The 24385-nt window shown below is 47.0% G+C and overlaps 1 protein-coding gene across 1 annotated transcript; it reads right to left on the minus strand.

Annotated features, from left to right (window-relative positions):
• Positions 1–7260: 7260 nt before the first annotated feature.
• Positions 7261–22078, minus strand: IGFBP3 (insulin like growth factor binding protein 3). Its single transcript, XM_075052024.1, has 4 exons — positions 21043–22078; positions 17514–17743; positions 15105–15224; positions 7261–8823 (listed from the first exon to the last, which is right to left on the minus strand). The coding sequence occupies exons 1-4, from the start codon at positions 21431–21433 to the stop codon at positions 8698–8700; spliced, it is 867 nt and encodes a 288-aa protein (XP_074908125.1). The 5' UTR covers positions 21434–22078; the 3' UTR covers positions 7261–8697.
• Positions 22079–24385: the final 2307 nt, after the last annotated feature.

Here is a 24385-nt window from a genome sequence, read left to right on the forward strand (position 1 = left end):
GGTTTTAAGGGAACTCTTTCCTTTAAATGTTAAGTACCAGGAGCAGAGGTTGCTTCATACAGCATTCAGGCCAATTTCTTAGAGGGGTTTAGCTCCTTACCTCCCACTGAAAGCAACAGGGGATGGGTGCCTCCTTATCTGCAATCTGGCCTCGTGTGACATCTTGCCAGGACTCACCAGGACAGACTTCTGCTGAGCTGCTCTGGGATGGGCTGTCTGACTTGGGCCAGACTCTTCCGTATACTGGGATTAGGACTAATGCAAGGAGGCAAAGAAGGCGAATTTTATCTCCCCTATCACAGTGCTGCCAGGAGCTTGGACTACATTTAGGCCATAGATGCCACGCGTTGTGTTTTGTCCTGATTTTTATGATCAGCCTCAGTAACAGGGTGAAAAATCAAAGGTCTGTAGTTTTCCTTTGTTTTGGTTATTTTTTTCTGTTTGTGGGGCACTCTTTTTTTTTTTTGGCATGTGTCAGCTGGCAATCCTGGCTTCAGTGTGTGCCCGCTGCAGTGGTCCCAGCTGCACCAGCGAGCCAAGCCCGGTGGGAATGAGTGGGGAAACAGGGAAGATGCCGCGGGATGCGCTCAGCAGCTCAGGTCACCTGGCGAGCAGCTGGATGTGTAAAGGGCATGTACCGTTCCTCGTTATTTCAGCTCCCTCCCTTTGTACCCTCTTGCACTCCTTCTACCCCACCTAAAAAAAAATAATTGGTGGGAGGGTCTTAGGTGAGCGTCTGTAATGTTTGGTTCACGTTATCTGAGAACCCTACCGACCCAGTTTGTGCTCCTTCCTGCCAAAACCCTGCCAGGTTTGCTGCAGCAGGGTTTGTTCCAGCCGTGCCTCCTCCTGCCCCTGGCCTACCGCCAACTGCAAAATGCTCATAGCACAGAAATGAGGTCACTGCCCTCTGCCCTTTATTTTCTACCCTCCTTTTCCCCTAAAGCTGTCCAAGACAACCTTCAGTCACCTGGTGCTGGGCTCTGCTCATACCGAGTCAGCCCTGCTCATGGCTTTGGGGTACAGCGGAGACACAGTCGTGTTGGCTAGGGTTGGCAGGAGGTGAGGGGGGAGAGAGAAGGAGAGAAAGAAAATGGGGATGGAGGGCAGCCAACACTAATACTGAAAGCTCATCAGCTTCTCTGTCACTCCTCTGCCATAAGAACACATGCTCTGCAAAGGCAAAACTTAGGCAGGGAACAGCTTTCTACAGACCCAGCCCAGAACACAATCAGATATGAAGCACGTCAAGATTTAGCCTTTTCCTTTCCAAAACCAATATATTCCTTTGACCTTGCACTTGCTAATGAAACTCCTAAACACATCACAAAATAAAAAAGCAAACAGAAAATGCGTCACATATATAGCTTGCTTTCCTCAAGGGGAAGAAAAGCGGGATGGAAAAGAATGGCACATGGCAGAGGCTTGTCACAGGATTTACTGCACTCCCGGAAAGTGCTCAGCTCCCATAGCATCAGACACTACGTGGAAGTCCCAACAAAATACTAAAACTGAGCAGGTTTTTTTGCAAAGTCAGAACCAAAGATGTTTGCACTTTACCAGCAGTCTAGCAGCGCTGACTTTGCAGAATTAGAAATGTTATTTTTCTAACCACATCACTGCCTTGCTATTGCAGAACACCAGCAATGTCTAATCCCTGTCCAACCCATGATCACAATAATAAAAAAAAAGTATCTGTAAAAAAAAGGATCCAAGTGACCCATTCCACGCTAGACTCTCAGCCCACGATGCATGTCAAATGGACAAGTCCCATCTCTAGACAACACCTCTAAAGTGGGTTTACTTTTCCTGGGCTATCACTTCACTGATAAACCGCTAGCCTAAACAGCCTCCCCAGGCTGCACCCATGACAGGTCCCAGGCTTCCAGTTTGCCGACACATTTTGTATTTATGGACCAATTATCTTATGCACTTGTATGGTGCGTCGAGAATCAGGCAGGGATTCGGACCACACAGGGAGGTGGGGTGTGAGCATCTTAACAAACACCTAGTTGTATTTAGCACATTTGCCTTCTTTAGGGCTTGGGTAGATGGTAAATAGTGAGTAACAGTAGCAGAGCCAGGGCAAGCGAGGGCTCCTCTTGCTGACATGTCACCCTGTATTACCTGGTCATGTTTAGGTAAAGGTGGAAGGGGACAAAGAAGGAGAGGAACTGCTGGGAGCACAGCCGGTTAGTTCTGAGTTACCAAAAAGTACCAAAACCACCAGCAGCGGAGCAGGAGCCCAGACATACCTGCACTTGCACTCTGAGTAATGAAACCAGTTCTGACAATAGCTCTGTCAACAGACAAGGGCTTTATTTTGTTTTCCCTCCTTTCCTCCTCCCTTGCCCTACCTCCTCCTCCAGGGTGCAAAGTTCAGCTGCAAGTAAATCTGCTGCGAGGGTCCTGGGAGAGGCGTGGGAGCAAGGGTGCTGGTGGGTGCTGAAGCCCCGTCAGATGAACAAACCTAAACTTAGCCCCCTCCAGATCTCGGCTGCTTCGTTTTGCAAAAGTTTCTGCTCCAGGCTGTGCTGGATTATCACCTCCGAGGGGGAGCGTGGGCAGCCCGGCAGAGGCGTGCACGCGTGCTCGGCTCCTTGCTGCTCCCTTACGAAGTTTTCCCAGCTGGGCTGGCTGCCTGGCCAGCAGGCACGGCTTTTCCAGCGGAGCTTCCCCGCTGCCGGTCGTGGCACGCGCCGTCTTCCTCCTGGTCGCTCTCAGTCGCCTCCAACTGCTGCAAAGCTAACGAAGAGCAGCCCGATTGTGCCTAGGCTGAGGTGTTGAACTGCACAAGGACAGCAGTGGTGACGTGTGATTTTTTTTTTTCTCTCTCGCTAACGGTGCTTCGTAGTTGAACGGGCCGATGCGTAGATGCTGAGGTCCCTCGGAAAAGCATCTTAGCGTGGGATGTCTCTGGAGGCCTAGAGCAAATGCTGGCTATATCATCGCCGCCTTTCCTATTTTCTCTTTGCCTGCGGCTTCTGTTTATTGCTGCTTCGGCAGCTGAGCCCTCCCCATTTAGCCCCAGCAAGGGAACAGAAGAAGAAGAGCAGCGACGTGTCCGCGGTAGCAGGTTAACAGCCGCTGCAGAAACGCGCGGCAGGGCCCGAGGGCCGCGGGTCGCGTGTGGCACCCCTGTGACAAAGCAATAACCGGCTTTTCCAGCTCAGTCAGGTGTTTTTTACTGGGTGCAAGTTACGTGATACGTAGCAGACGTAGGAAACAGCTCTTCACCTTGAACATTCTCTGGGTGGCCTCAGCAGGCAGAAATAGCCCCTGCTCTCCAGTTGCAGAGAGCGCGGGACGTGCAGGCTCAGCCTGGCTCTTTTAAGCAAGTCCCTTCACTACCCCACTTCTGGAAGGTCGCGCCACACGTGGCTGTGGAAAGCAGTCCTTCCCAACGACACTTCCTTCAGCTCCACAGGTTTTTCTGGAGGAAATCTCAGCTGCTCTCTGCAACAACTTTGCTGCCTTTCTTTCCATTCCCACTCATGGAGACAGCGGTGGGGTGAAATTAGCCATGACAGAGAAAGGCTCTTAAGGAATTTGGATAGGTCAGCAGAAGTGGAAAGCCAGGATACATGCTGCAGCAGGACTTGCATTCTGCAAGGATAAACTGAGATTTGCAGCATTACCCTTTGCTGCTGCTAATACCTGGTCTCCAGTTTTTTTCAGCTGCAACTTCCAGCCTTGAAGTCATCTGCATTTTTTAATATAGGTACAGGGCAAAAGCAAAAGCAGAGGTTTTTACAATGGGATTTTCTCAAAGGCTGGGGTATATGCTTCTACAGCTGCAAAATATGAACTGGAAGAAATAATACATAAAAAGTTTTAAATCTAAAGCTCCTTCTGGTGAACAACAAACTTGCACTACTTGCCATTTTAGCAGGAAATTTCCTTTATAGCAGAAAAGATGTAACATCTTCTCAATCAATGTGGTGTATAATGTAGACAATCTCATGCGCTGGAACTCCGGACACCAAGCCACCACGTCCTGACAGGCTGATGGGATCACAGGATGGTTGAGGTTGGCAGGGAGCTCTGGAGGTCACCTGGCCCAACCGCCTGCTCAAGCAGGGCCACCTGAAGCCAGCTGCCCAGGACCATGTCCAGACAGCTTTTGAGTATCTCCAAGGATGGAGACTCCAAAATCAAATGAAGATTAAATACTTTCCAACTGGAAGAAGATACCCAGGTCCACTGGAGATACCAAAACACTTCTCTTCTAATGGTCTTCAACAAAATGAATTTTGCACACTTGCAGATGAAGGCATTACTGATACTGACCACAAAACCCTTGCCCTTGGAATACTCCGATACCCTTTCTGGATCTCTCAGAAAAGAAGAGGGAGTGAGGGAAGAAAAAGGGGTCCTTTCTCATGTAGGAAGCAAGCATATTCTTCTGACAGAAATTAATAGATGTGTAAAGTTCCGAAAGGTGCAGCAGGACCACGTACAAAACAGCTACCTATATAAACATTTCTTTTTGAATACCAATACACTTTGGCATCCAGGAAAATTGCTCAGCACTTTCCATACTTTAAATATAATTCCTATTGCTAATATGTCAAATCTCTGTGGAGCCATCCTTGCTTACACAGTTTTAGAGAGTGACTAGAGATACCAAAAAATGATTTCCCAAAAGGTTTGTAAAACCGTTACTTAAATTTAGGGCTCAGTTCAATAAAGAATTATGCTGTGTTAAGGTTTCTATGGAATTTAGTCATAAAAAGTTCAGACTGTACTAAAAACTAATTAATTCTGTGGTTTTGGTATTCATTGAAGCCTCCTTCCCCTGTGCACAAATAGCTAACATTATGCCCTGAAGGGCGTGCATGCCAAAAAGGTGGAAAAGGATATTCTGAGCTCAAAAGACTATAGCACAGTAGGTCTATTAAAAAAAGGGAACTTTCTCAAATAGTTGGAAAGATAATAGAGCTGCCTGCAGGCAGCTTTAACTTGCATTCTGGTCAATTACAGGGATTTATGCAACTATTTATTACACTGGTTAAAATAAATACTCGTCACATCAATCTGGGCTACATATGGTACCCATGTAGCATCTAGAGATGAAATATGCTCAAAAAGAAATGAGCAACTCTTGCAGTACATACATTAAGCTTTTGTAGTGCCTTCCCATGCAAATATTTGATGTGTAAATAATGTTAGCAGTTACAAGGATTTTTCTGGGACTTCATAACGTTCCCCCAGATCACCTGAGATTCTTGACGAGGTTGTTAAAAATAAGAAAAGATCTGACAAATGTTCAGTTAAAAAAATAAACCACCTGAGCTGAAGGCAGTGAAGGCACCAAAAGGGGAGGCATTTTTCTAATGCATTGGTTCCATTTCTGCCACTAAACCCAAAGTCCTCCACTCCCTGCAGCTCTTCGCAGGAAACATTTCTAACCTGCGTGTGGAGGAAGATCTTCCCCTGAACTGATCCTGACCCATACATTTGCTTCGTGCTGCCCACATTGTGCTGCTTGGATGTAGCCCAGAAATATTTTTGAATTGTAGCCTGGCTCCTCTAGCCATGAGAACAATCTTTGACAAGTAACTTGTCTATTGAATTGAGCCCTTCTCTTCAAAGAAATAGGAATGTTAACCCCCCCACCCCCCAAAAAAAACCCAAAAAGGAAAAAAAAGTCACCACTGATTGTCTTCATTTTAAGAGTGAATTTTTGGGGGGAGGGGAAATATTATTATTTTGCATTTCATACCAAGAATGCCAGCTGCCAGGAACATCAGATAGACAACGGGAAGTATCCAATACTACTGCAAGCAACTGTGCTCGTAAAAAATATCTAAAAGGCAACTTCTGGAAAAGGGGAAGCTTTAAATTACAGGTGAGAAATTTTTTTTTGCTATTTTTAGACAGTCTTTGTTTTAAAGTCATCTGTTGGAAGCAAAATAACTAAACTGACTTGCACTACCACACAATTATTTTTTTTTTCTCCCTTATGGCTGTATGTTTTCTCTGTTACATACCAAAGACCACTAGCACCACTGAAAGAGCTGAATGCAATTTCTTAAATAATGTGACAGATTGCTTGCTTGCATCTCAAGTTCCTTGAGATTTGGTATTTTTTAAAAAATAAAATTGGTGCTCTGCACAGATTAGAAAATTTACTATCACCTAAGGACCTTTACTAGCCAGCTTCTTCTGTCTTCGTTTTTAATAGTAGGGCAAAACATAAAAAGCTTAAACACTTGACAAAATACACCAGTCAGAAATACTGCCACAGGCTGTTAGAATATTTCTTGCATACTGGCAAAACATGGCTTGCAAGGCAGCTAGCTATCTTTTTTCAGATAGAAGAGAAGCTGCTTTTTTTCAGAAGGCTCACAAGATAGCAATTAAAAAAAGCCAAAATACTAGCTCACTTTCGTGAATCCAGCCCTTATCTGCATATCTATGGTTACGTACCCAAATACTGGTGCATATGTAACTTCCCTCCCTCTGTGAAATCATTTGAAAGGAACTGGTATACAACTTTAAAAAAAAAAAAAAAAGGCCCAGCAGTTTTGGTTTTTTTTCCAACAAATCTTTGCAGACATTGCATTTGCATTAGCAGTAAAAATATTGCAATAAATCTTAACCTCACAAAGCTTTCTGTAACCATCTGTCAGGAAATCTGTATTAGCCTGGAGTAAGCATCACTTCACGTATACTTTTTTTCCTTACTCTAAGGTTAAAAAATTTGTTCTAATGATGATGTGAACGCATTTCATTAGACAGAAATTGGTAAGATGTGCAGAATGCACCCAGGGCTTTTCAGCTAATACACGGCAGGGTAAGGCTTTTAACCAACATCTGATTTATGGCGATCGGCTGTCTCGATCCTGGCAAGCTGCATATCCGAACCTTCCCACGTCACAATTTCAAGCCGTTTGCCACCGCTGGCAGGAACAAGGGTGGTTCTAATTCACGGGGCAGGAGAGGAACAGGCTCCTCAGCCCTGCGGCATCCCCTCCCTCAGCGCAGCCCCCGGCCGCGTCGGCTGGAAACCCACTGCCCTCAGCCTCCACAGAGTCCCCAACCCGATGGGAAATTACGGTGTCGATGGTTTCTTGTTTTCTACAGTGACATCAAACATTTATAGTGACACATGTAAGAATATATTATATATTTATATAAATATATAAAATATTTATATAAAATATATAAATAAATACATATACAAAATATGGCATTACTTTCCAGAGCGATGTTACATTTCACAGGCCACCTTTCCTTATCCAGATTTCATTGTCATACAGAATTTGTCATGAAGTTCAGTAAACAATCAGCCTCAAAAAAAAAAAAAAAAAAAAATGCTGCCAAAGTCTTCCTTATGTGAAAGCATCACGTACCAGAACAAAACCAAACCACTTCTCTTCCAATTAAGAGGACACATAACACCATGGCAGACAGTTGGGTTAAATATTTAAACCCAATGGTTCTTACTCTATGCTTAGATGCAGGCAAATAATTTCCACCGAAGTCAAAGCAAGCAACAATTTTGTGTAGCGTAAATGAAGCACGTGGGTCTCAACACCCAGGTCCACGATCCCCCATCATGTCAACATTGTTTTAAACAGGAGCTCCTCGTACAGAGTATGTGCTTTGGTAGAGTGTACCAAGATAACACAGAATAGATACAGCTTTTCAAAATAAACAAGCAAGTAGAAAGGGTGGTAGTGTAATGGCAATTTTTTGTCCATGAATATTCTATATTAGTGTGAGCAGGAAACGGAGGAAATGTAAGCCCTGTTGCACAAACTGAAGCGAAGGACAGACAGAAGAATGCTTTACCGAGAGCTTCAGTGCAACTGTTATCATTTCCAGTGGCATATTTCAGTGATGGGTACATTAGAAATACCAATAAAATAATAATAATAATAATAATAATAATAATAAAAAAATTAAAAGAAGATGATTATCTTGGTATTTGTAGTTACTTCAAATAACAAAACTTAATCTCTTCTGGAAACAATTCCTTCGCTCCACAAATTCATTTCTACTGTCTAGAATAGGTCAGTGTGTACGCATATGGATCTATACATAGTTGTAAATCATTCCATAGCCTTACTTTCTCTTTGCATACAGAAGTATACACTAGAATTATTGTGTAGTATTTGGTATTCACATGTTACATTTAAATAAAGTTTATTAAAAAACAATTATATTAAATACAGACTAACAGAATATTCATAATATATTTTACAGAAAAAATAGCCATGTCTTTTATTTTAGAAATAGGTTTCTTTAAAAAGTTCTTTGAGATTTTTATAAAACTTTTTACCCGTGAAGATAAGTTTCCCGTCAGACCTGTAAAAAAAGACTAACCTTTAAATCTTTGTGTTGGTTTTTTTTTTGTGGTGGGTTTTTTTCTTTAATACTTTTACAAGCTTACACCCTATAAATTCTTTAAAATAAAAACCCAGTATCTTTCGGGATCAAATTGGTCACAGGCCGTTCTCTAAAAAGTCAGTGGAGACTCCCTGAATCCGTTCCGAAGTGCCTCGTGTTTTCCCTCTCTCCGGGTATCCATAGTGCAGGTTCACGTGGGAATTCGGAGCTCCCCGGGCGTCCCGCGGGACGCGGAGCTCGTGGCCGCCCGCGCCGCCCGCGGCCTCTGCCCAGCCCCGCCGGGGTCTCCGCCGGGTCCCGCAGCCGCGCGCGGGTGCCCGAAGAGCTGGCGCCCGCTCCTCACTTGCTTTCCAGGTTGTAGCAGTGGACGTCTCCTTTCCCCTTCCCGTCGTAGCCGGGAAGCGGCTGTCCGTACTTATCCACGCACCAGCAGTATCCCCTCTTTCGGCCTTTGGATGGGCGACACTGAAAGAGAAGGGAAGACCCCGTTGGCACCGTTTCTGCTCTCTCCGCTCTTGGCGCTGCAGAGCGGGGGTTCCTGCTCGTTTGATGGCTGCGCTTCCATACCCTGGCCACGCCTGACGGAATCAGAGCATTTATTACCACTCCAAAGGATTACAGTAAAAGCTGACCGCCTCTGCCCATCAACCCCTTTGGGTCTAATGACTCCACAATGAAACGGCTCCGAAAACTACCAGAGAACAGCCTTATGAACTACCCCCTATTACATTAGGCGGCTCAGTCGCCCCCTTGGAACACCAGGACTGCTTACGACAGTACGGGCAGACGACTGGGACCCGTCCTTGGAAAAGAAAGTTAACAGATGTGTTCCACGCTAAAGCGCAGGTCTGCAAAGACAGCCATTGCAGCGGTGAACACCCTTGGCTTGCATCTGTTTGCTGGAGGAATTTCAGTACTGTAGTTGACATTTATTAGCAGATACATAATCCTTCTGTAGGGGAGTTATCACTTCAACAACTGCTAGGTGTACCAGAACTTTACGTGTCTATTTTCCTATAAATAATATATAGGATATATACTAGTATATAATATATATACTTATATACTAGTCTATAACCTATGTCAGCTTTAGCAGTTGCCTGGTGGAATTTGCCAGCAATGCCGACCAACCTGAAACTACCACAGGCGATGACACTGAACCTCTTTAGAAATAGCGATGCAGTAAAAATGCATTATGAAGTCTAGTATGTACTAAGTCATGCTCTCCCCAAGGAACCAAGAACGGTACAAACTAGACTAAAGGAGATGACATGCTGCAGGTTGCATTCAGTAGGGAGCCCTGGACACAGTTACATACTGTGAACCGCTGGGATCCTGGCAAGGCTTTCGCCCCCTCAAAAGACACGTGCCTCCAGGACACAGATTACTTCACTAGGTTTGCCACGGTCAACCTCATTGCCAAGACGTAGCCTCCACGTCAGCTCAAGTTTTGAGATTTGGTGATACGCGCCTTGCTGCAAATGCTAACAGAGGTGGCTGTTTAGTCAGGACAGACTTACAAAGGAGGCGGTAACACAAATACACGTAGCTTTTCAAAGACTGAGGTTTCGCCTGTTGTATTGCCAACATGAAGGAAGATGGGCTAGACTGAAGCCACTCACAGCACTCAACACTCTAAAGGCTATCTACTTATCATGCAAGCAGAGCAAATGCTGCCTCTGAGATCTCACAGCAATTCAAGTATTTCAGAGGTTCAGGCTGGCACAGGTCAGGTAAACTTTGCCGCTACCGCTCAGCTGCTTGTTCTGCAGAGTCTAGCAGGCATGTCCCCATCTCCCACGCGGGTACGGCAGTGGCTCACAAAGCTAAGTGTCTCTTCCATGTGCAGGTACACGAGGAAATGTAAAGCAAGTGTTGGGCTTCACGTGCTGCCCAAAAGCGCCTGGCCCTTTTCACGTCTAGTTTAGGACCTCGGGCCCAAGGGTGGTATTTGGGACAGAACTGTGAAGACGGGTCACTCCTGGGACAGCCTGCACCAGCACATCGGCCCCCGAGCCAACTAATTTGTGGCAGCGTGGAGCAGGGCAGAGTTTTCACTAGGAACTTGGGAAAGAGACATGGGAGCAGATCACACGTTAGACACAAACTTCTGAACAAGTTTCCATCTTGTTTATTTTATATTGGAGTAAATGAAGTGATATTAGTCACCGTAACTGCAAATTAATCTACCACTGTGATATCTTTTTGAGTAACAAGCCCAGCGCAGAAATAACACGATGCCTTCTCTTCCCTGAATTTGCAGTCCTGCTGCGTTAGCCCTATGCAAACAGATGGCAGCAGGATGACAAGATCAAGCTTAAAGTACATATCAGCTTATTTTAGGAGAAGGTGAAGAAGTTCAAACCTACTGAGAGAACAGCTACATTAATAATTTGCTAAGCTACGTGGTTAGCTGCATTTGAGTTCCAGTCACCTGTTCAGCTGGTTTTCGGCACTAAATCTTTAAACGTTAAGCTCTACAACTTATGTTTATTGTCTCAAAAGCCTGACCAGGGCTTGTCCGCATTCTCCAGGACTTCCATGAATGGCTGCTCAAAGTCCACTGATGTCATTGGGAAATTTTCCTTCAACTTTGGTGGCGACTGGACTGGACTCTAGCTTGAGTGGTATTAACATTTAGTGACTTATATTCGTCATGCTCAAAACTGAGGAATTCGTAAACAACAGCCTTTGCACAACTGAAATTTTACAGAAAAGGAAACTGAGGCAGCAGTTCTTGAGTTGTTTTTCCCAAGAGAGCAGGCACAGATGGAGCACGAATTAGAGCACAGGGCTTCTGGCTGCCAGCCTGGTGCTCCGGCAATGAAACTACACTTCTGCTAATAATAGTAACGCAGCCTCCCCTTTTAGAAGTACTATATGAAGTATGTTACACAACTCTCGCTGATTCATAGGCTTGCATCACTCTCAAAACAAATGATCAATTAAAGTTATCTCATGTTGTTGGAGGTTTTGACTGCTTTTTACAGTTGCAAAATCAATTTTCAGAATTAACTACAACATTAAGTTAGTCTGCAGGAACACCTTCCCTACTACTAATATTTTTTTTATTTCTTCTAGACAACCCATTTGGAAAACAAAACGCTTAGATCATTCTACAGCTGAAATAACGCTCTGTGAGGAAAACAATTTACCTTTTCCAATCTGCGATTTTGTACTACCCTCTCAGGCATGCTGTCAATAATAAAGGACTTCCGATTCAAAAGTCATGCTTTTATCCTGAAGCAGCTTTCTTGCATCCCCTACATAAGTGGTGGACGTAAGTTCATACAGAAAAAACATACATATAAATATCCGCTCTTCTGAATTTTGTACCCCACGTACATTTCAAGGCTCTGCCCAGCTCTTCCATATGACTTCAGAAGTCCAAAAAGCTGGAAAACTGCCCAAGCGGTGGAGCCAGTAATTACTTCTGATAGAAACACCAGCTGCCAGCTTCCATGCCACCTGCCCCTCTCCCTTCCACAAAGAAGTGCCGCAGAGGCATTCGTGGGGCGCAGCAAAGCATATGGCATCCCACTGAATTCCTGGTCCGGCCAGAGGTCTCCGTGGAGCTGCAGCCCTGGTCTCCCAGAACAGACTGCAGACAGCACTGACATACACCGCGAGCCGTTTTGGCTCCTGCCAAGCCCAACTCTGTTTTCAGTGGAATGATGCCAGCTCACATTTAGGTGAGTATCTGGCTCCGGTACACATATATGGGGCAATTCTAGTAATTGCCCCATATAATAATTCTAATTTCATCAAAACCTTTTTTTCCATGCTTGAGGCAGAAATGTGCCTGTATCAACCTATTCCATGTAAATATACCTATATGCCACAGTTGAATAGTACAGCCTTTCATGTGTGATTTATTAAGACAAAGAATTCTAAATTTTAATAGGTCTGATTTTAAAAAAGTTTATATATAAACACAAGGCATGAAGTATTTTTCACGTTATACCCTGAGAGGTAAATTTACGTTCTTAAAATTGTTTCACATATGCAAATTATTCCCTATGGTTGTTCCTGAAAAGTCAATTTCTAGTTATCTACAAAAGTCTTGAAAAATAACTGCTTTCAACTTGACTGGAAGAGCAGGTGACCAGGAAGGCAGAATATAGCAACATGTGAAGTGCCTCCTGAATGAGTTTTAGTGGTTTCCAGGGGGATGATTCCTACCATCACACACCTATCTGTGTTATCATCCTAGGCAGTGGTTTTGGCAGCTGTTTCCAGAATTAAAATTGCCCAGCTCACACTCATTTTTTGATGGATTCACTGTATATTTCCTAACATATTATCCTGAATTTTGTTGTCACAACAGAATATAATTGAATTACAGATTGAATGCTGCTAATACTAGCAATGAAGGAAATTCATAAAATAGCCTAACATTCTGTTCATGAGATTAGACACCTGCTCACAGTGCCTGAAACATCAGACCTGCACGTTGATACTCCAAAAAGAAAACCAGACACACACAACTGTCGCGTTGCCTTGTGGACAGGGAATTCAGTCTGGAGCGGACTTGCTTCTCAAACCAATGCGTTTTTCTAGGAGTTAGTTCTACAAGGGCAACTCAACTCAAATCCACTACTTTTTGTTCGTATTCCGTTCGCGTGAGAAGCAGCCTGGCTCTGTAAGCCCCACCTGTGAGGTTCGGTTCCAGGAGAAGCACTCCAGCTGCACTTCACGTAGAACGTTTACTCACATGGGCTCCATCCGCGGGCATCTCCCACACGATCCTGAGCTGTCTCGAAATACCGCTGAAGCTGCTGGACCTGTGTGAATTGGCCCGGCGTCTGACAAGGCTGGCCAGCTATGGAAGTGCCCCTTCGCCCTCTCCGTTCGCCGACCCATCGCGCAGGAACCTCCTACGGTGCTCCGAAAGCCTCTAGGCAGCACGGACACTATGCAGAGGGCAGAAGCGTCTTTGCTCCATACCAACACCTTATTCTCGTAAATCAACTTCTAGTAACAAAGACCAGGTAAGCATATCATCTGTCTTTCCTTTTTTTTTGACTCTGTATTTCGTTTTTTTCTGCCTCAGTGGCAGGACTATGACTGCACTTTCAAGTACAGTCATCCTTTAAAGTAAGGCACTTTAATATGTGCTTACTGGGGATCTAATTTACTACAGGCACATGCCAGAGACAGCGTGCAAACCACCACCTTTTTGCTGACGAAGCAAAAACCTCAGAGGCTGCAGAGAGACAAAAGCAAGATCTACTGAACAAGGTAAATACCAATCTGCGGTCTTCTGTGACACCTAGAGAAGCAACAGGGCTACAAAACGCTCGTGTGACTTGAATGCAGTTAAATGATGTGCTGTTCTAGAGTAACTAAGCAAATGTTTTCATGGCATGGGCGCAAAACACAGCCCTAGCCTCACTCCACGTGGCAGTCCAACGCATTTTCTGAACAAACGCAGACCGAGATGCGAGCACTGCTCTCTGCTAGTTTACCCGCGGCGGGAGAGGAACGACACGGACTTTTCACAAGACTCCAGGCGACAAGAAGAAACTCCGTCCCTGCTTGGGAAAAGCCGGGGAGCGTAGACGCGCTCAGCAGCGTGCAGCGAAGGTCAACCAGCGCAGTCGGCGCTGGGCTGACGGCAGGAGGGGAGGCTGGAAACCTCAGCCCTGCTGCAAACGCCCCACCTGACACTGCCGGCTTAACGCCGAACTCCGGGGAACACCCGAAAGGGAAGGACTGTTTCTAAGAAAGCTGGAAGCCAAAAACCGGAGAGTTGCCATTCCTGAAATAAGGCTGCCTGGTCAGAGGTTGGCCTCTCGCTTCTGACCCATGAACTGCACCAGCACCAGTAACACGGGGTCGGCCGCTCCTTTGGCCGGTTCCCAGAGGGAGAGCGGCCGACTCGTGTAAACCCAAACGGGAGAGACAAGACCGTCCGCAAACAAAATCTGGCCTTACAGAGGGTTTGCCTTGAGGAAAATCTTCAACTTTTGAATTCAGGAAATTTTGGAACTACACGTTTGGAGGCGGGTCACTAACTAAACCCTGGAATTAGGTGGGATGTGCACACTAAGCAAAGAACCTGGCATGTCTTGCCCTTCCTCTGGTTTCTGAACGAGCTTCAAGGGCAGCACCGAACAGAGGATGCTGCCATAGCGCAACCCGCACGCACAACTAAAGCATAAATACCTGCAGTTTAGGTCTGCATTTGTCAAGAAAGGTCACAACCCCAGAACCAAATTGGGCTGAGAAGCCATCCTTGCTGCGGAGTAACTACTAGATGTATCACTTTCACGATAACATGACCTGGATTTGGGAAGCGATCTGTGTAGCACATAAAGGACAGATATATACCTTTCTCAAGTTGCTTTTTGTAATGTGATCCAGCGCAGTTCTTCTAGGAACTCTCAAGCAGCTATTTACAATTCAAAGCATTGATCTATTGCAGTCATATGGTAACTGCAACATTTAGCTCTGTGGGTTATTACAGAGGCACTGCTTTTTTTAAACCAAAGGGCATTAGTATCTAGGACACCAGCCAACCCATGTGTGATTAGGTATGAAGTTTCTCAAATGAATCTGTTGTCATGACCAACAGAAAATAAAAACACTGTCCCCACTTGACAAGGTTCAGCACTATCAGACGAGGTCCTAAAACTAGTTCCTCTGTAAAATGATAGACAATGCACCTTGCTGGCAAGATTGTTCAGCAAAGATGCAGAAAAGGTGAAGTGCATTCACTGAAATGATCGACAGACTGTACTTACTTGCTTTTTCTTGTAGAACCCCTTCTTGTCACAATTGGGAATATGAAAGCCCCTGGGACTCAAGACGTTCAGGATCTTTAGGTGGTTTAAAGTGTCTTCCATTTCTCTACGACAGGGACCCTGTTAACGAGCATATTTTAGAAAACACAGATGAAACGTCATTCCCAAATGCCGTCTTTCACACAAGAGTTAATAAATCTTTAAAGGGCAAGAAGCACAAACCCAAGCAAATCCATTAAAACAAAGGGATGGCTGGATATGTCAAAAGGCAGACCATTCACAGATAAAATTCTGACTTTCTGCTTTACCGATTTCTAAACACTGCAGGCCTTATGCTATGCTGAGGCATGGACTGGCATTTCCAGTCAAAATCACAGCCACGCATACCTACGGGAAGGCTTAACCAGTATGTAAATCAATCATACATAACATAATTTAGGTTTGGAAAAGCTGGCCTGGCACCAAGTGGGGAAAGAAGAAGGTAGGCAACTGGAACTACACCACTTGGTAGATCTTCCCTAATGCCATTTGATTCTTGTGATTCTGCTGGATTTGAAAGCTTAAATGAAATGGATTTAATTGAAAACAAGTAGTTTGGCATAATATATGTATATATAAAAATACCGCAACTTTGGACAACAATGGCCAATTTCAACCGGACCAAACGGACACAGATGTGCAAAGGAATGGTTGCACACAACAGTCTCATTAGATAAGTATGTCACTTTTTGCCTCACTTTCTCCACCTGTGAAAGGCTGACAACAATGCAGTGAGGATTAGCTCTAGGACAATGAGCCAAAAAGAACTTCCAGAAGCACTTTTAAGAGCATGTCTTAAACGCCAACTAATTATTTCTCACTGCAGCCCTTCAGGGTAGGGAGTAAAGCATTACGAGCCCCAGTTTGCAGTCAGAAAACCAGGAGCGGAGGAGTTCACGGTTTGCCAGGGGCCAAGAAGACAGGCTGCGTCAGCAGCAGGATCGGGATTCGAGTCGCAGCTACAAACTCCGTCCTTAGCTACGCTCCTGTCTGGGCACATTACGGACTCAGTCCACCAGCCCGCTTCTTCAGCGGAGACCTGAAACATTCCTTTGCATGGTTGCAGGGGTTTAATACGTTTTAAGTTGCTGTATCAACACAAAGATTCACTTGGTGCAATTTTTAATTAGTGAGGTAATGACATTTATACTTTCAAGTGGTAATACTAATAGTTTGCTCATGTAAAGTGCCTTTCATGTGAGTGTCTGAAAGCATACAGACTCCACAGCTCTACTGGAGTTTAGAACTGATTTTTTTGGTTAGCAAAGACCTTCCTTGCTGCTTTCATATGTTTTCTTTCCATGTCAACCTCACAAGGTCTAAACATGCGCTTTAAATTGCTGCTCTTGTTGGCAGTTCCTTAAAAACCCGAAACTGCTCAGACACGCTGACTGCACCTCACGCACGTTCAAGTACCTGGTCCTGAGTCAGGCCTACAAAAAGATCAAACAGCTTTTTTTTCCTCTCTCCAAAGTCATGGAGAGCAATATCAAAAGCTAAGATACAGACACAGCTAGAAGGGCATTTGCTGACGAGGGCACCTGTCCCCGGTGGACTTATTTCTGGTTCTTACAGACCAGCAGCCTTGGTAAGTCTTCGCTCACGGGGCCCAACTCCCGCGTAAATGAAACGTTCATCCTAGTCAAGACCAGGACCCGATTTCCTCAGAGCTACCCAAGGTCATTCTTTTACTGCAGGCAGTTTACTTCACGTTTTCGGGAGAAGGACATGCTGGAAGGCAGACACTGAAGTGTTTTTACTAGATGGGCTGGACATCAGTCACAAACTAAGCTGCGCTAACTTGGAAGCCACGCTTTCTTCAGACACAACTTTCCACCTCATGCAGTTTCAAAACCTCCTTTTGCAGATGGGAAGCCACATCTGGTTTCACCACGACGGTTCCGATGAAACGCCGAAGCACATCCAGACGTATTTTTTAGGCCATCTGGCAGAGGCACAAGGACAACCACTGGGTTATCAGGAAGAAGCGTTATTCTGTTTGCGACCAAATTTAACGATGGCACTATTAAACCTGTCCCAAGTCCGCTCACAGAAATGTGTGATAATTACAGGGGGGAACAAGAACTTTGGATCTCTTAGTGAAAATCATACTTGCATCAATGTAAACATCATTGTGTTAGGCCTCCGTGTTTTCTGAACGTGGTCTGCTCGGTCTGCTGATTGTCTGCATTTGCAGAGCCAATAGTTTTACCAGTTAAACAGCTGGAATGCCCTAAATGGCTACAACAATTACCACCATTTAGTTATTTAGTGTATTTATCTTGTCGTACGCACAACACACATACACATACACACGCATGCACATGCTTGCGTGCTGGGAAATGCCCTTCCATTTACAAAAGTACTCACGTATTCAGTCTCTTGTTTGGATTCGGAAGAGAAATTCAGTGTATCCGTACTCTGTGAATCATACTCCACTTTATAGCGCTGCGTATTTTTGGCTTGCACTTTCCTGATGATATCTATTTTGATGTGCGGTGGATGCAGTTTGGAATCTGGCACCCTGTGAGAGTTCGGGATGGCCTGATTTTCGATGCTGCTGGTACTCCGGTCGTCTTCTTCTGAATCACTGGAATTTCCTTCGAGAAGAACAAATGCAGCGAAGAAATAATGTTAATCAACTGCCAGCTGCGTCCGGAAGGGCAACAAGCCTCCAGACAAGTTTACGAGCTTAATTTTCCTTCACAAACCAGCGATATATAAAAGGACGAACAACTCAGCATTCCGCATGCATCCGTGCCTTTGCTGCCGAGCGATGCCTTTTGTAACTGAAGCATCCCCTTGCTCCCGGCAGCCTCGCGAGGCACCCCACCGCCCCGTCCCCGCAGGCTGCCCGACACCCAAAAACCGGCCACCTCCACTCGGCTGCCAGCCACCACCACCCCAGCTTCTCGCCCCGTGGCGCCCGCGGCAGCCCCACGACCCACGGCCGGCTCCGTCAACTTCAGCTGGACGCGGCTGCGTGGGTAACTTCTGGGCTGTGGTGTGACGCGCCGTCTTCCCCAGGACGGTGATTTTTTTTTTTTTTTTTTAAAAGAGGCGTTCATACAACAAATTCTACCACGCTGAGTTTCACGGTTCTAGGTAGCTATTTTTAATACTTTTTCCTTCTTAATTTTATTCAACATGCAGAACAGGGAAGGAAAAAAAATAGCACATCTTCATTCTGCTGCTGTTAAAATCAGAAACATTTCTGAGTGTACAAAAAGCACTTTAAAGGTAATGGACAAAAAAATGCCATTCATTCTGCAATGGTGTCAAAGGACAAACATCTGCTTTCATCACAAGCTTCAAAAATATTTTCTCTTTAAACTACCGTCCACAAAAATACAGGAGAAGCACATTTTTCCAAAATACTGCATAAGCCCAGTGTTCCTGCACCTCCTGAGGTATTTGTCTACACTGCATTTCTCCCTCTGAGGAGACTCCTGCAGTGTAACTGTAACTAGCTGCGTTTCCTCCAGGGAATTTTTTGAGTTTGGATATTACTATCAGCTAAGTAGCTAAGTCCCAGGAGTCGCTGCCTTGGCTGCTGGCCACTTTTTTTTTTAAAGGAAATCATATTGGGAGTACACAATGATAACCGATGTGCAGGGAACATCCTGGAAATCTGTATTAAAATTGTACTTGATGGCTCACTGAAAAACCACAAAAGCCAAGAAATTCGGTGCTAAACCTGAAAGCCCATGTTCATGCAGCCCATTGACTCTAAATTTTTCCCCACAGGCAGCAGTACAGTGGCACTGCCAATACACAGGAACCGGGGAGGAACACGAGGAGGAGGAGGGATGCGAGCTGACATCCCGGGACCGGCGGTTTTAGCGTAGCCACTGCTGGCAATGGACATAATTGACCAGGAAAATCCAACTCCCAGTGCAAATGGATTAAGGAAGTTTAAGTCTTAAGTCTAAATTTCCTGGCTTTTGTGGGTTTAACTCAGACTCTCAGTGGTATTTGAACATATTTCTGGTGGTTTAATGTCCTGTTTTTAAACAGTGGTATTTTTTTTCCACATTCTCAATGAAGTTTGCAAGAAATGACACAATAAAATGCTATAAACCTGAATCTCCTAAATATAAACACTACGTCTGCCAGGTTTTCTGCAGTAAGTGCAGTCCATTAGTTTGCCTCCTCTACCAAAAAATAAGTAGAAAACCCTCTTAATGTGCATTAAATAATTACCAGGCTGGTCATTTCAGTTTAGATAGACCATCACGTTTCAATAGCACTTCTTACACTTCGATTTGGAACGGTCGTAATGCCACATTTTCAACTGTGAAGCGTATTCGATTAACTCTGCTTCACAAAACTTGGTGCCATGTCAGCTTCACACCCTTGTAACAGAAACAAAACTGCTGTGAGAGTTCCTTGCTCTCTTTTAAAAACACAGCTTAGAAGGGTTGCACATGCACACTACCACTTAACACTTCTGTGCCCCCAAAAAACTGAACTGGAAAGTAAGTCAGCGGCCTACTATAGCTGCTCTCGAGGAGATACTGTAATATACACCACGCCGCAGCGATTTCCAGCGATTTCTGCCAACTAGGAACGACCAAAAGCGTAGCATGAGGCGGGCCCTAGCCGTCTGTACGGGAGACGATGCGCTCCTGCGCGGGGAGGGGGTGTCCCAGGGAGCGCGGGATTTGGAGGAGCGGTCCGACCCCATGAGGACGTGGGCACTACGGGTCGCACGGGTTCAGCCAACTTCTTCCTTCTCGCACCCCAGGTTTGCAGCCCTCACCCCCTGAATGCGAACTGTGAGGGACCTACTTTTGCACTTTTTAAGGAATCAAAGCTCCTACCGATTTCAAAATGGGGAGTTCTCCCTCAGCCAAGAATGCAGAAACAGGAACTCGGCAATATGACTATTTAGGCAGAAAATGGAAAGATTTTTGGCAAAGTGCACCTCCGTCTTCCCCTCTCGCCTTCTCCAACGGCCACCGTTAAAAGCCCTACCCCTCCACTGAACAGCACCGACCCCCAACAACCAGACCTCGCCCCTCGTCTCCAGCTCCTGCGAAGGGTGAATACCCAAAGTTGATGGGATGAAGGAAGCCGCTCCATGTCCCAATGAGATTTAAGACTTCAGCGAGTACCTCTGCACTGTCATTCAAATTGTCACAGCCTGGGTGCAGGACATAAATAATTGTAATAAGGCATCTCCTACTCCCGTAGCAGCCCGTTAGCTGGAGCACTGGTGCCACTTCCTCGGCTAAGGAGAGGCCAGCCAGAGTCCCTGCAACCTAGCAGAAAAACTGGCCTTTTAAAAATGCCAACAGTGGAGAGCCTTTTGACACACTTTTCTATTAAATAGATGTTAACATACTTGCTGCTGGTTAGCAAACAGTTTAATGAAATGTTTGCACAGAGGGGCTGTGCTTTCTTGATCTGAATCCCAAGTTTCCCTGTCTGAAGTTTCCAAACGTGCGTGCTAACAGAACTTTTTCCAGCCGTCCCTTCCTCTTCAAACAAAACAAAACCCACTCTGTGAACCTCTCCTTTACAAGACGCGCAAGAGCTACGGGAAAGCTTCGCTCGACCCAAGATTTATTTGCGGTGCGGGCGAAAACCCAACGTCCTCTCACAGACCGCTGTGCAAACGCTTTGTTCCCAACACCCCCCTCCCGGGCCAGGGGGATACTTAACCGCCCACCCCCCCGCCCTGTGCTCAGCACTCCCGGGCCGAGCCCGCACCCTCCGGCCAGCCACAGCGGGGCCAGACCCTTCCCTCTCTCTCCCCGCGGAGGCTCCGCAGCCCCACGCACCCGCGGGAGCAGCGTGCCCTCCCTCCCCACGCCGGCCCCAGTTTTTACTTTTCTTCCCCCAAAAGAGCAGCTCTGCCCGTTTGGCCACCCCCCCCCCCAGCCCCCCGCCTTACCTGCGGCGTGCGGTCCGGGCAGCAGGAACGCCCGCAGCTTGCCGCCCGCCGTGCCGTTGGTGCAGAGCCCGCGGCCCTCCAGCAGCGCCTGCAGCGGCCGCGCCTCCTCCCGCCGCGGCTGGCAGCTGAACCCGGCGCCGCAGCGCTCCGTGTAGATGCCGCAGGGCTGGCCCGGCCGCAGGGCGCAGGTGAGGCAGCAGCCGCAGCCGGGTTCCCGCACCCGCTCGGCGCAGTCGGGCCGCAGGGGTCTGCACTGCTGCAGCGCCCGCGCGTCGCAGGGCTCGCACCGCACCACCGGCCCCGCCAGCGCCGCCGCCGCCGCCGCCCGCCGGACCAGCAGCGCCAGCGCCGCCGCCGCCACTGCCCACAGCACGCCGGGCCGCGGCACCATGGCAACCGGCGGAGGAAGGAGCCGCGGGGGGACGGACGCGGGGGGACGGACCCCGCCGGGAGGCGCCCCCCGCCGCGGAGCGGGACGGGCAGAGCCGGGCGGGCGGGCGCCGCCGCCGGCGAGGGGGGCTGCGGGGCGAGGAGCCGCCCGGAGCGCTGAGCCGCCGGCCCGCTCGCTCTTCAGCCGCCGGCCCGCAAGCCCATAAAGGTGCCGGGAGCTCGGCGGCAACAAAGGCAACTTTTTTTTTTTTTGCCTTCTCTCCCCCCCCCCCCCCCCCCAGTCCTCTCTGCGGAGCGCCTGAATCGCTTAGCTCGACACTAACTTTTTTTTCTGGTTGGGTTTTGGTTGGGGGGGGACACACACACAACAGTCAGGAAAAAAAAAAAAACAACAAAAAAACCCGCTCTGTAAAAGTAAAAAAAAAAAAAAAAAAATTAAAAAAAAATTAAAAAGCCAAGCCCCGACGGACTGAAGAAAACTTGGTCCAAAAACGCTCCGGAAAAGAAAGAAGGAGAAAGAGCGGAGAGGGGGCAAACAGAGAAGGGGGAGAAAAACAAATCAAAGGAGCAGGGTCCCTCCGGTTTATTCCCGTCGCCGCCCGCCGCCGGCTCCGCTCCGCGCCCGGCCGTCCCCTCCCGCCGCCCGGGCCGCCCTATATAGCGCCGCGGCCGCCGGCCCGCCCCGCGCCATGAATAACGAGCGGCGCGGCGCGGCGGGGGAGCGCCGGCCCGCGCCAAATCCAGGTTTCGGTCGGGGAGGGCTGGGCGGGCGGTGCCGGCGGGTTTGTGGGCTCTTCTTAGAAATCAGCTGGAAGGGGCACGGCGCGGGGGAGCGGGGGGGGGGGGGGGCAACGTCGCGGGCCTTTTGTTTCACGGAGGGGTGCTCCGTGCCCGTGTCCGTGTCCGCCTGGGTCTGCTTGGCACCGGGAGAGGAGACGGGAGCGAAGCCGGCGGGGGGGGGGGGGGGTGTGTGCCCTTTTTTTTGGACTCCTCGCTGCCATCCTGCCTGCTTTGGGGCTGACGGAGAGCCCCGGCCGGGGAGGAGGCGTGCCGTTGCTCGCACCCGCACCCACCCGCACCCACCCGCACGCAGGTCCGGGGCGCACCTCGGGGCCGGCTTTCAGCTGGCGTGACAGCTGCGTGTCCCGGGGAGGTGGGGGACCCTTCACACACGCGCACGCACACGCAGGCTTTTGCACAGATGTTGCTGTCCGGCACGGGGCTCGGTCCCTGTCACGTCCCTGCCTCGTGGAGGTGCCTCCCCTCATTTAAAGTGTTTTCTGGAGAACTCGTAAAACTTTTCCCTCTGTCCGTAAGAAAACGGTTTCCACTGCAACATCCTCGTAAATCTAGGAGGGGGAAAAAACAACAAACCAAACAACCCCCTCAAAACCCCACGTCGATTTTACACAATGCGTGGGTTTGCGCTCTGTCTGTAGCCACTGCAAATTCCACCCCCGTTTCTGCTCGGCTTGTTTCGCTCCCCCGGTTAACTCGGCTTGACTTTGATGGAGACAATCTGAATTGGCAATGCCAGAATTTGTGACCATCCTTCCTGAAGCTCTCCTGCGAGCTGATGTGGAAGGGGCTCAAGAGGTGTACACGTAGACATGTAGAGTGTTTCAGCCATAGGAGCCTGCTCTTCATGCAGAATAAAACCAATAATGCTCGCAGATACTGCCTTACACAAATACATTCTGCCGTGGGACTGGTAAGAGCCAGACTACTGCTCTGTTTTCAACCCCTTCATCATTAACACTGAAGCTCACCTTCCTGGAGTTCATCAGTTGTTCGTGTGTCCAAATTCAAGTGGAAGAGTATGTGCGTTATTGCTCAGGGTACTGGCCATGATGCTGTGAATCTCGAAAACTGCACTTTTTACAAATCAGGTCTTTTTAGATAGTTAGAATCAACTATACAGTTTGTGTCCTCTGTTCCTCATTCAGTAATGATACCTTTCAGATACTAACTTGAAAGATCCACCGTGCATAGCAGGATAAAAAATACCCGATTTTATGTGTGAAGAGTACGGTGTAAGAGTAGATAGAGACTTTTCCTCAGGAAATTAAATTAAAGATCTGTTGGAAGCTAGAGATCAGCCTTGCTTAATGCCTCGATGGGTGACTGCACCAAGGCTTTTCAGCCTTCTTTTGTCCTCTTGCTCATTTTGTTAATTGACCAAAAGAGGTCGCAGGTTGTCCAGGATTGAATTAGAGTCTCACTAAATCTGTGCGAGCCCATCTACAAAGGGGGAATTGATCAAGCACAATATATCGCATGTTTCGGCTCAGGGTTGGTTGTTTTGGGGGGGTGGGGGGCTTGCTGTTACCTTTTTATTTTACTTTGGTTTTAATAACTATTTATAGGGGATGAAGTCTGAAAGGCTTTGGGATTGTCTGGCAGCACGTATCGGGAGAACTCAGATTAGGTCTAGCAGAAAGAGGAGGCCTCCTTCCTTTCTGCTCCATCAGTAACACAGTAGGGTAGCACTGCACACTGTACGTATACAGGCATCTTTTCACTTGGGGCGAGCTTTTATAGCATGCTGCTTTCAGAACTGAAACAATAATGCAGAGGAAATGCTGAGAGAAGAGACGTAAAATGGGGCAAAGGGAATTAAGGGATGGAAGGGATGAAAGAGAGCAACCCTTTTCCTTCACCAGTCGTACACCTCTTACTTACACGCTAATACCAGTGTAACTTGTATTTCAAACTGTAGCATGAACGTTTTTTTATCAAGCTGAAATTTGACCCCAACCATCAGAAAGACCTTTTTTTTTCTTTCTCTTCTTTCTTTTATGACATTCCACAAACTTTGTGGTGCACCATTTTGAAGTCCTGTTAATACAAGGTGATACTTACAATGTGAGCAAATAAAAGTGGTCCTGTTTTTTTTTTAATACACAATTGGTGAACTTAGTATATATTTTTAAATAGCATAAACCAAGGTTAA

Source organism: Buteo buteo, chromosome 20 (genome assembly GCF_964188355.1).
Source record: "Buteo buteo chromosome 20, bButBut1.hap1.1, whole genome shotgun sequence".
Classification (NCBI taxonomy): domain Eukaryota; kingdom Metazoa; phylum Chordata; class Aves; order Accipitriformes; family Accipitridae; genus Buteo; species Buteo buteo.

Coding starts and splice junctions, on each gene's coding strand:
- IGFBP3 (XM_075052024.1), bottom strand. CDS start 21,433: ATGGTGCCGCGGCCCGGCGTGCTGTGGGCAGTGGCGGCGGCGGCGCTG. Junction 17,744..21,042: donor GCCCGGACCGCACGCCGCAG/GTAAGGCGGGGG, acceptor TTCTTCTCGAAG/GAAATTCCAGTGATTCAGAA. Junction 8,824..15,104: donor GGTTCTACAAGAAAAAGCAA/GTAAGTACAGTC, acceptor CTTCTCTTTCAG/TGTCGCCCATCCAAAGGCCG.